The sequence below is a fragment of the Mastigoproctus giganteus genome, chromosome 2 (assembly GCF_048544385.1).
Source record: "Mastigoproctus giganteus isolate SK-2022 chromosome 2, ASM4854438v1, whole genome shotgun sequence".
Classification (NCBI taxonomy): domain Eukaryota; kingdom Metazoa; phylum Arthropoda; class Arachnida; order Uropygi; family Thelyphonidae; genus Mastigoproctus; species Mastigoproctus giganteus.
In genome coordinates this window covers 132030787-132043674 of record NC_143576.1, presented here as the reverse complement: position 1 = coordinate 132043674, position 12888 = coordinate 132030787, and the positions used below count along the sequence as shown (strand labels likewise).

At 38.0% G+C, this 12888-nt stretch overlaps 1 protein-coding gene across 1 annotated transcript in view; it reads left to right on the top strand.

Annotated features, from left to right (window-relative positions):
- The first annotated feature begins 656 nt into the window (after positions 1-656).
- The window catches only part of LOC150089570 (abasic site processing protein HMCES), a 67697-nt gene continuing 55465 nt past the window's right edge, over positions 657-12888 (top strand). Inside the window, exon 1 of the mRNA XM_090368671.1 lies at positions 657-790. Coding sequence (XP_090224797.1) covers positions 771-790 — 20 coding nt within the window. The 5' untranslated portion in view covers positions 657-770. The remainder of the gene's footprint in view (positions 791-12888) is intronic.

Below are 12888 nucleotides of genomic sequence, written 5' to 3'. Positions count from 1 at the left end.
TAATGGATTCCTCATGTGTGAATGTAAATGTTAAACCATTAAACAGTTAAACCATCGACTTCAAGTGGACCAATCTAATTTATTTCCTTCCTTCTACTATTAATATAAGTAAAGAAGTTTGCTGTTTTTCTTTCCCAGAGATGTCTCCTAATTTGCTTTAGATTGTCTAACCTCCTTTGTGATTTAAGAGGATGGCAAATGCGAAATCCTGAAAGAGATTTAACAAAAAACTGATAACTCACTGTCGGAACTCGATTCGAGGTTGTCTATTTTCTTTTGGGTGGCAGAGCCTCCCCAAAATAAAAAAATCTGAAACGAAAAGCCTAAAGAAAAAGGTGGATGGCGGTGCTGTCCTGAACAGAGAAACTAACACGGACAGAGGTATTAATCGTATTTTTTGGACGGATAATTCTGGAACTGCAGCTGGAAAGATCGCGTACACGCTTTTGTAAATCGTTACAACGGGAGCTGTTAGTTTTATTCATCCGATCTATGTCGGATGAAAAAAAAAAGGCGCCGGAAACTAGACTTCCATGAATATTTAGACTGTAGGAGAGAGAGGGCAGGTATGATGTGTATTGCGATATCGAAGGAAGCGCATGGAGGTGGGGAATTTGAATTAATTTGCTCCATCCGCCAGGAGATGTTCATTTGTCTTTTGGTACGGTTTTACGTGTGATGTACAAAGTAGTATCTTATTGCTCATGATTTAATGCGAATTTTTGCATTTATCATATTATGTGATCGTTTCGTACTGTTTGGATGATGCAATGTGTGGAAGAACTGCTTGGTATGTGCTGTGATTAATAATAATAATCATTATTGTTAATCGCAAGTTGTGTCTTAAGAAATTTCATCCCATCCTTTTTTATTTTATTTTTTTGCAGTGTCACTGTTTTTGTTAATACTGCGGCATCATCTTTTCCGGGCTGCTTGTATAATTGTAATCTCGATTCATTGGAAATTCTGTCTTCTAATGTTTCATAAAATTCATTAAAAATTAAAATTAATTATCCATAAAATTAAGTTATAAACAAAAAAAAAAATCATACTCGATGTAAGTAAAGTTTGGCATGCGGAGTTGGGGTGGCGGTTACGGCTGCCAAACTTTAACCCTCCCCAAAGAAACGATCAAAGCGAGAAAACAAAAATACTGATTGATTTTCTCTAGTACAAAGCAGTTGCTCCGCCCCCCCCACAAAAGAAGATCCTGAATGCACTACTGATGGTATGTTTTCATTTACAGAGGGAATTCGGATCCTAGAGATTTTTTGGTGCCCATTAGGTTTTCCTCCTTTTCCGAAGATTGCCAAATTTTTTTCTGAAAATGATTTTTGTGGACAGCAAAACATTTTTATGGACAAATTTTAATATTAAATCAAGATGGCTCAAAATAAATAAATCCATAAAATAATAAAAAAAAAAAAAAAGTGGTATAAAGTTCCATGGATACTTTGTACACACACTTGAAGCTGTGACGAACCTGGAAGTAGTGAAAAAAAAAAAAAAGTGGTGGAAGGCAACTCAAAAAACGTAAAAAATTATGTATATTATATGACACCCCCCCCCCCCCTCCTCCCCAATCTAAATAAGAGTGTAGGCTGCCACATTTTAAAATCCAAAAAAAAAAAAAAAAAAAAAAAAAAGGGACACTAAACTTAGTGTCCTATAAAATTATATAAAAAAGAAAAGAAATATTTTATAAATATATAAATAATATTTAAAAAAATGGATCTATTCATTCCTTTGATTCAACTTATATTCAGTTGCAATGTGTTAAGATGAAGTTGCCTTTTTCTTTATTTCATACATCAGTCATATTTCATACATTGAAATTTTGTTGAAATTTCAACAAAATTGAAATTGAAAGTGTCTGCAATTCTGCCCAGACACGATAGGAGGGAGTATATGATGAGAGCCTTGTCGATCAATTCGGCCCTGGAAAGATTGTGCAAGGCTCAAGGGGTAGAATTTTTTGCAGCCTGGACTGTACTTGTTAACAGGAGAGATTGCTTCTACAGGGATGGGATACACTTAAATAGAAAGGGTGCAAGAATATTTGCTGATGCTATCGAGGCAGTGTTAGGTGGGTCGGAAAACTGCTAGCTTGGGGGGAGACAAAGACCAATAGATTGACAGTAGCCACTGGCAGAGGTGAAAGGGATTCTTGCACTGCTTCTATTAGAATGAGCAGAAGCCTGAAAAACAAGATGCATGATATTTCAGAGACTGCTGGGAGCCATTGCGGTACAAGTAAACACATGGGTTGTGTTAGGGTAGCTAAGAATAGAAACAGGTGCAGGTATACTTGCATGTACACCAATGCTAGGAGTTTAGTAAATAAATTTGATGAATTTGAGGTATTGCTCAAAACATCAAAGGCAGATATTGTTGGGATATCAGAGACGTGGTGTCACACAGATATAAGGGATGCAGAACTGGAATTTGGGGAGTACAACGTCTACAGAAAGGATAGACAGGATAGGAAGGGGGGAGGGGTTATGCTATTAGTTAAGAAACACATAAAAACCAAGGAAGTGAAGCCAGTCGACATCGCTGGACAGTGCAGTGTTGAGTCAGTTTGGTGTGACATAAGCATTGGGAGATCAAAATTGAGAGTAGGAGTGTGCTATAGGCCTAATGACTCTGATGAGTATAATAAGAAACTGTACAGGGAAATAGAGTGGGCCAGTAAATCAGAGAGTCTTATAAAGGGAGATTTTAATTTCCCAGATATTGACTGGAATTTGGGGGCTGGTCACTCACACACTAGCAGGGCTTTTGTGTATTTATTGGGTGATTGTTTTCTACATCAGCATGTTCGGGAGGCAACTAGAGGGAGTAATACTCTTGATTTGATTATCAGCAGTGATTCTTCATGCATTAAGAATCTGCAGATAAATGAACCACTAGGTGGCAGTGATCACAGTGTGCTGAAGTGGGATTTACTCAAAGAGGTAACTGCCATTAGGGGTAAAGGGAAGAGTTATTGCTTCCGTAAAGGCGACTACGATGGACTGAGACAGTATTTAAATTCTATACAGTGGGACCAACTGATGATGTTACCAACAGCAAATTCAAAATGGGAAGCATTCAAAGAACTTATCTTGGAAGCTACTAGGCTTTACATACCAACTAAGAAATATTGTTCAAGGTTTAGGCCAAAATGGATGTCAGATGAACTAATGAGGCATATGGCAGAGAAGAAAAATGCATGGGATACTTACAAATTAACACATGACACAGAAGCCTATGATAGATACAAGTTGATATGCAACCAAGTTACAAAGGAGGTTAGGCAGGCGAAGGCAGATTACGAGAAATCTTTGGCAAGGGATGCAAAGAAAAACAGCAAAGAGTTCTTTACTTATGTAAACTCTAGAAGGAAGGGGATGAATCAGATTGGTCCACTTGATATTGATGGGTCAACTGTTGATGATCCTGCTCAGGTAGCTAACAAACTAAATGAATATTTTGCATCGACATTCACACATGAGGAGTTATTCAGCGAGGGGAATGCCAGAGGTGTATTCAATTCTAGCAGTAAGCTACAGAATCTTGAAATAACTGGGAGTAAAGTGGAGGAGAAACTGTTGAAGATAAACACAAGAAAGGCACCTGAGGTGGATAGGATCTATCCAGTTATATTAAAGGAGGCAGCAAAGGAAGTAAGCAAACCCTTAGCCATAATTATGAGAGCTTCCTTGGACTCAGGGGAGGTACCCATAGACTGGAGATGTGCAAATGTGACCCCAATTCACAAAGGAGGATCAAAGGCTGACACAAGTAATTATAGACCTGTGAGCTTAACTTCTGTTCCAGGAAAGTTAATGGAGGCACTGGTTAAAGAAGCACTGCAGGATCATTTAGACAAGACTTCAGTTATAGCTCGGACACAGCATGGTTTTGTTAAGGGGAAGTCTTGCCTGACCAATTTGATTGGATACTATGATGCAGTCACAAAAGAACTGGATGCAGGGAATAGCTTTGATATTATATACTTGGATCTTAGAAAGGCTTTTGATACTGTTGCACATGGAAGACTGCTACACAAATTGGAGCAGTGTGACATTGGAGGCAAATTGCTGCTATGGATAAAGGGGTGGTTGAGGGGGAGAGGACAGAGAGTGGTAATCAATGGACACTGCTAATCGTGGACTAATGTTATTAGTGGAGTCCCTCAGGGCTCAGTGTTGGGTCCATTATTGTTTTCTGTATTTATAAATGATATTGATGATGGTATATCAAGCTTAATGTCCAAGTTTGCAGACGATACAAAGGTTGGCAGGGTTGTCAAGGACACTACTGACACTATGCTGCTGCAACAGTATTGTCAATGATATACAGGAATTTTTCCAGCAGGGATAAGGAGGTGATTATTCCCTTGTATAAGGTAATGGTCAGGCCACACGTAGAGTACTGTATACAGGTCGGGAGGCCTCATTTCAAGAAGGATGTAGAGCTGCTGGAACGAGTACAGAGAAGGGCAACAAGATTAGTGAATGGAACAAAGGGGTGCTCTTACGAAGAAAGGCTTAAGTTTTGCAAATTACAGTGTCTGGAGACTAGGCACCAGCGAGGTGATCTGATGGAGGTGTATAAAGCCTTGAATGGTTTGAGCATGCTCAATGCTGATGGGATTCTTCCTCTAGCTCAGAATAATCACCTGAGAGGGCATAAATTCAAATTGAGGAAAGACAGATGTAGGATAGACGTGCGGAAATTTGCCTTTAGCCAGCGGGTGGTTGGTTGGTGGAACAGACTTCCATCCCTTGTAGTGGAAGTTGATAGCCTAAATAAGTTTAAGGCTCAGCTGGACAGGTGTTTTGAACGAAAAGAGGGATGAAGTGGGTTTTTTTTTTTTTTTTTTTTTGGCTGATGCTGCATAAGCTTGCTTTCTTGCATCAAATGCCTCTACTAATGCTAATGCTAATTGCACCAACACAAAACCAACATACTGGTGAAGGTATTCTTTTTCCTACCATTCTTAACATGGGCACACAACAAATTTATAATAAAACATGAGCACATGATAAATTTTTAACATGGCCACACAATAAATAACAAAACAAGATTCTGTGTCACACCTTAACTAACCAATGCCACATTAGAATAATAACTGTTGACACACTTTACAACAACTGTGTGACTGTGGGTTGCTGTGGTTTCCACAGAAAGAACACCACTGTGTATGTGCAAGCATCAGTTGATACATACACTTAGAATGAACCCAACTTGAGGAATCTGACAAAATTCTAAGAATTTTGGACGTTAAACGCTTGAATTTGTTTATTTTGTATTAATTTGGAAAGTCAGACAGTTGATATCTGAAGGAGGATACCTGTTTGTAAAGCCAGATATATGGCACTCCTATATATAGGATTTGTGGGCCTTACAAACAGGCATACAAATCCTGCATATAGTCATAATGTGCTTGATCAAGCACATTATGACTCCAATATATTGGAACATGTACAGTGTGCCTAAGACATTTATCATTATGTCTTAAATTAGTTGAAAGAGGGATGTAACATGGTTGTTCATTTTATAGATATGAAATACATTAAGTAATGCTATCTACTGCATGTAAAGCTGTTTTATCAAACATGCTGCAGAGTTTATTGAACACTTCAGGAATCTGCTGTTTCTCATCATCAGGTATACTGAGTGGGTTAAAATTATAGCCCAGGGTAGAAATTAATTAAAATTAATATAATTATATTAATTATATGCACATATGATATAATAATTACATAACGTAACTAAGTTACTGAAATCACAGAGTTATTCGGATGAAAGCGAAAATAAGAGAGTTGTACCCGAGTTCCAATAAATTATTAGTTTTCATCGATCCAGGAGCTAGTCTAACACATAAGCCTTCTCCATTTTTGTGAGGTTATTAACTTTTGGCACTATAAATTAACATTTTTCTATAGTTATTTAGTGCAATTCCTACCTTGTCATTTTGTGAAGAACTGAGAGCACCTCATTCCATCTCTCCTGGCTCTTATAGGTATAATGTAGTTAAGGGTCAACTGCAGATTATTTTCTTTCTTACCCCATTTTCCCCATCTTTCCCCTTCACCCACAAGAGTAACTCAGTTATTTCAACAGTATATATTATATATATACTGTTGAAATAATTGTATATATAATTATAGTTAATTTCTTAATTTAATTATTATTTTAACTGCTCCATAGGCCCAATGATGAGGAACAGTGACTTCTTGAAAGATTGCTAAGATGTTCAATTATCTTAACATTTTCAGTAACAGCTCAATCTGTATATATCTTGTCCATCAACCCTAAGCTGGCCACATGGGTTCAGTGAGACTCCAGACAGTATTTCAGCAGTTCATGCTCTTCATCTGTTTTGTCCACACAGCTGAAATTCCTAATACTTGTTTTTGAAAATATATTTTTTGACTTCTCTACTAAAAATTCCAGAAATCTCTGTTAATTATTGTACAATTAGGAAAATTTCACAAATTAAGTTAAACCTAATTATATGTACCAGTTGGAGCGGGAGTGCAGTAGCACACGCTCTTTGAGTAGACCGGGGTTCAAGCACCTGACTGCTGAATACAGTTGATCTGCCAACCCGCACTGGACCAGCGTGGCAGATTATGGTCCATTTCCCTCAGCATGAATTGTTGAGGAGGCTTCCATCCTGCAGTGGGTTGATAATGGCTGCACTTTATCTTTACCTTACTTATAGTTATTGATAGCAAGCTGGCTCTACTGTCATGTGCATCATATGGAATCAAACTGTTGAAGTCGTTTTATGTCTCATGTAGTGAGTGTTCCTGTTACTGACAGGCTGGCATCCAAATGTAATCATCTGCTCATACTTCAGTGGAGTGTAGTACCATATTTTTCCTCAATTAGCCTAACTACAGTGCACCCCTTGTATGAAGTATGTCAGAGCCATTAAAATCTAAAAAACAAAAAATCTGTCAGTTTGACATCAGTGTCAATTTTATTATTCCTAAATGTTTTCATTCGAGCTGCAACATTAATTGTGTTGGAATTGAAGTAGTTTTATCACAAAAAAATTAAATAGCAGGTTTAATTTCATTTTTGCAAATGTACAAAGGTGTGCTTGTGGCTGTAAAGCCAATTTTCACATAAGCATTTACTTTTTTAAGCATTAAGTAATGTGGCAATACAGTAATGCCCATCACATCACTTAGTACACACGAAGAGTGGTGCACCTTTGTATAAAGTATTCTAATTGAAGTATAGATTAAAAAAGTTATTTAAAAATATATGTTTTCGATATGAAAAATTCCTTATTCATAGCTGTGTCCATTATAGTATTACACTAAAAGAGAGCATCAAAAATTCAACAGACCTGAATTATTTCTTGCCAGTTTTAAAGTTATGAAAGTTGTACTTTATCACAGGGTGTGCTTGTCGGTTAGAAGGAAATTGGTGTGCCTGCTCAAGGGTAAAATGTCTGTCAGTTGGTGATAAATTTTAGCAGCTTAATATTTAGCCCACTGCAGAAATCAAAATGATACTTTGCATCTTTTAGTGCATACATATGCACACTATTGGTTGTTCCACCAGTAGTGTGCATATACAGAGCAGCTCAGCCATGAGCTGCTCTGCATATGTATACACTAAAAGGTTAGTAAATTTAGAATTTTTTTTTCCTTTTTATTCATTTGATATTTTCATCTGCAGGCAAACTTCTATGATTGATTTGAGTAAATAGGTATAAGTTCGGAAGTGATGAATTTTTAGAAATCTGTAGGCATTGAAAAAATGTACCTCCCTCTTCCCCTTCACTTACACACGACAGTTGGATTCTCTGAAAGTAATCTTTTAAAAGAGTGGATGATGTTTTAACAAGCTCTCTTTTAAAAGAGTGGATGATGTTTTAATAAGCTCTCTAGGAGGTATCCTTCAACTGTTAGGCTTAGTCCAGTCTACTATCCAGTAGTGTTTGCAGATCGCTTCTTTTCAAACTGTTTTGAAAATGAGAGCAATCATGGATTTGATATAGATGAAGAGGGAAGAAGTGAATATAGTTAACTTCTCTGGCCTGGAGAACTTAAATACCATGGATTCCGGAATTTGAAAGATAGTGTCAGCCAAAAAAAGAAAAAAAAAAAAAAAAAACCACTTCCCATTCACCTATCCATTTGCTCCAAAAGTTTGTTCAGTTCTTCCTTGAATTTATTTAGGCTATCAACTTTTCTACAATGACAGATGGAAGTTTCTTCCAGCAATCAACCACTCTCTGGCTAAAGGAAAATTTCCATACATCTGTTTTACAACTGTCTTTCCTCAATTTGAATTTATTCCCCCTCAGGTTCGTAATCTGAGCAAGCAGAAGAATCGCATCAGAATTCAGCATGCTCAAACCTTTAAAGCCTTATACACCTTAATCAGATCACCTTGCAAGTACTTAGTCTCCAGACACTGCAATTTGCAGAACTCAAGCCTTTCTTGGTAAAAGCAACCCTTTGCTCTCCTCACCATTCTCATTGCCCTTTTCTGTACTCACTCTAGGAACTCTGCATCCTTCCTAAAATGAGGCCTCCACCAGACCTGTATGCAGTACTTAAGGTGTGGCCTGATCATTGCCTTATACAAAGGGATAATCACCTCCTTATCTCTGCTAGCAAAATTAATTACTGTATATCATTGACAAGACCCCATGAGCTGCTCTGGCAGCCTGTCTGCACTGCTCTTAAAACTTCATATCTGACTGCACAATTACCCCAAGGTCTTTTTCATTCTTCACTATCCCGAGTGTAGTACTGCACAGTTGACATGTTACTCTGGAGTTACTGCTACCCATATGCAGCACTTTGCATTTATTGTTACACTTCAGTTGCCACCTCTGTAAAAGCCCAACTTTTCCAGTATCCTATTGTAGAAGTGTACCATCATTACTGTCATTAATAACCCTGCCAACCTTTGTATCATCTGAAAACTTGGACATTAAGCCTATTATACCTTAATCAATATCATTATAAATATAGAAAAAAAAAACAATGGTCCGAACAATGAACCTTGGGGGAATCCACTGATGAGCAGTATCTATTGATTACTATTCTCTGTATTCTCCCACTCAACCATTCTTTTATCTATAGTAGCAACTTGCCCTTAATGCCATACTGCTCCAATTTTTACAGCAGCCTTTTATGTGCAACAGTATCAAAGGCTTTCCTGAAATCCTGGCATATGATATCAAAATTATTTTTTGACCACATTATAGAATCCAATCAGATTGGTTAGGCAAGATTTCCCCTTAACAAACCCATGCTGTGTCTGAACTGTACCTGCAGTCTTGTCTAGATGATCCTACATTGCTTCTTTAACCAGTGACTCCATTACTTTCACTGGAACAAAAGTTAAACTAACAGGCCTGTAATTACTCGTGTCACCCTTTGATATCCCTTTATGAATTGGAGATACATTTGCATTTCTCCAGTCCATGGGGATCTCCCCTGAACCAAGGATGCTCTGATAATTATGGCTAAGGGTTTGCTTACTTCCTTTGCTATCTCCCTTAATATAACTGGATAAATCTTGTTTATCCCAGCTGCCTTATGTTTAATTCTAACAATTTCTCCTCTGCTTTCCTCTCTGTTATTACAAAGTCTTTTAGCTCCCTATTAGAGTTTAATAAACTTCTGACCTCCACTTCTCTACAGAATTCCACATGCGTGAATGTAGATGCAAAGTACTCAGTTTGTCAGCTGTCTGAGCAGGATCATCAACAGTTGAACCATCAATATCAAGTTTACCAATCTGATTCATCCCTTTCCTTCTAGAGTTTATATAAGTAAAGAAGTCTTTGCTGGTTTTCTTTGCCAAAGATTTCCTTCGTAATCTGCCTTTGCCTGCCTAACCTCCTTTGTGACTTTATTACAGATTAGCTGATATCTGTCACCTGACAATTTATATGCATCCTACGCATTTTTCTTCTCAGCCATAAGTCTCATTAGTACACCTAACATCCATTTAGGCCTAAACCTTGAACAGTATTTCTTGGTTGGTATGAAAAGCCTAGTAGCTTCCAAAGTTTATTCCTGGAATGCTTTCCATTTAGAATTTGCTGTTGGTAACATCATCAGTTGGTCCCACTGTATAGAATTTAAAAACTGTCTGAGACCACTGTAGTCACCTTTACAAAAGCAAAAATCCTTCCCTTTACCGTATGGCAGTTACATGTTTAAGTAAATCATCTGTCAGTATACTGTGATCACTGCCCCCTAGTGGTTCTTTTATATTCAGATTCTTAATACATAAATAATCACTGCTGATAATTAAATGAAGGGTATTACCCCCTCTGGCTGACTTTGAAGATGCTGCTGTAGAAAACAGTCATCCAATAAATCCACCAAAGTCTTGCTAGAGTGCAAGTGACCAACCCACAGGTTCCAGTCAATATCTGGAAAGTTAAAATCCCTCATTATAAGACATTCTTATTTACTTTCTCACTCTATTTCTCTGTACAGTTCATTGTACTTGTCAGAATCATTAGGCCTATAACATTTTGCTTTCCAAGTGCTTATGTCACACCAAATTGACTCAACATTGTGCTGGCTACCCATGTCAACTGGATGCACTGCTTTAGATTTTGTGTTTCCTGACTAACAGCATAACCCCTCCTCCCTTCCTAGCTGGTCTGTCAATTGTAAAACTATAGGGCTAGAATATACCCATTCCATCAGAGACTCTAAATGCCCCTGCTATCCAAAAGCTGTGAAACAACTAAGGCAAGAACTAATTATGGCTTGTTCAGACACCAGAATGGGACACAGTGCATCGAAGTTTTTACGGCTGAATGCTCAAAGAGCCCGTGCCATGGTAGATCAGATAAAATTAAAAATGGAGGAAGAGCACATTGACATCCTACTAGTTCAGGAACCCTACACCCATGGGGGTGGAATTCATGGATATTCACACTCCTACAGAGTTGTGGAGAACACTACTGAAACCTCCTTGGCGGCTGTCATAAATGATAGCTGCCAAGGAGGTTTCAGTATGTAACTGTCATGCAGCTTGTGCTCATGTAACCACCCAGCTTGGATCTGTTCATATCATCTCCCTCTTGTACACCTGGAGAAGATATAACACCAAGCATACAATATCTCCAAAATGCTCATGCACTACTACTACCTGGGCAAAGAATAATAGTTTGCATGGATGCCAACTGTAGGTACAGATTATGACTTAGCCATAGTGATGACCAAACTGGTACCCACAATGGCCTATTGTTGGAGGATTTCGTTGCAGCATCCCCTTTCATGTTAAATAGACTAAATCATTTACCTACCTTTAGTTCTATTCACAGGGAAAGCAACATTGATGTAACAATAGCAACAACTTCAATAGCACATAAGTTTACAGACTGGTGTGTCCATGAATCATGGACCGCATCTGATCATAAAGCTATAACTTTCAACTTAGACAGATTCAACATCCCCCACCATACTATGACATAATCAGATGAATATAAAGAAAGCAGACTGAGATATCTTCACAGCGCTAATAAATACCTCATTACAAGGAATAATTTCAGAAGCCTTCAACAACTCCAACCAGATGATCATGTAACAAAAATAACAAATCATAATAAAGCATGTAATATCTCAATGAAAAAGTGTAAACTGAGGGAAAAATGCAGTTCCTTGGTGGTGCCCTGAGCTGGAAAATCTTTGGCAAAGGATCCACCAACCCAGAAAAAATTTTCAAAGAGCTAAATAAACCTAACCACAATGAATATAGGAATGAATATACCTCTCTCTCATAAGAAAAATAATCCTGGAAAGCCCTTGTGGGAACTGTCAGAAATGCTGACCCATGGAAAGTAGTTTACTGTATAGTTATGGTAAAATAGTAAATGCCACAACAACAAAAATGGATGCTACCCTTACTCATACTTGGGAAGACTTCATAAACAATATTCGATACCCTATTTCATACAGAAAACCAATTTCTAACAGAACAAAAAGAGATTTACAATAGAAAACAATCCTACAGTGATGTCTGTGAACTCCATTCTTCCCAGATGAGCTAAAGGCAACCCTAGAAAAGACTAAACAAACAAATGTCCTGGAAATGACCTTCTGGAGGTGAAGGTAATCAAAAGATTTGCCTTCAACGGCCTATTACGACTGCCTATCAAAAGATAGGCAGTCGTAATCTCCACAATCAGGAAAGCCGACTGGAGATTAAAAAGAAAAACCATTGTTCTTATATAAAGCTGTTTTCCTTCCAGTTATCTCTTATGGAACTGGCATTTGGTACAATAGAACATCATTAGTAAGAAGCAAAGCAAGACTGGATACAATTCAAAGAGCTATTCTGCTGACCACCACCAGAGCATGCCGTACCATAAGTACCCCTGCCCTGCAAGTATGTAACTTCCAAATATAAGGGCATGGTGGCTGGAACTATGCCCTTATATTTAGAAGTTACACGAAGAGGCCTGCATTACAGACTCAAAGAAGGAATTTCTACCCAATATTGGGTATTATACTGGACTTGACTAATAACATCAGAGAATAGAAGAAAATCGCCACAGCCCTCCAACAATTATGGTAAACAAGACGGGAAGTCAACCAAGGGTGAAACAACTAGGAAATACATACCCCAAGTGGGGCTAGTCTATCCTACCCCTCCCCACGGTACTCTCCAAGCACGTTAATGACTTTCCTACTCACTGGACATTATCCTTTCCCCTGTATGACTCACTAAATGCCAAACTGTGCATGCGGAAATGTTGAGGACTGGGCACATGTTCTATGACTGTCCAACGTATGACAACCAAAGGAGCACTTTAATAACTAAAATAGGACCCCTGCTAAGAAACAAAGAACATCTGTTCATTACAGAACAGACATATTATGAAGCCTTAGCACG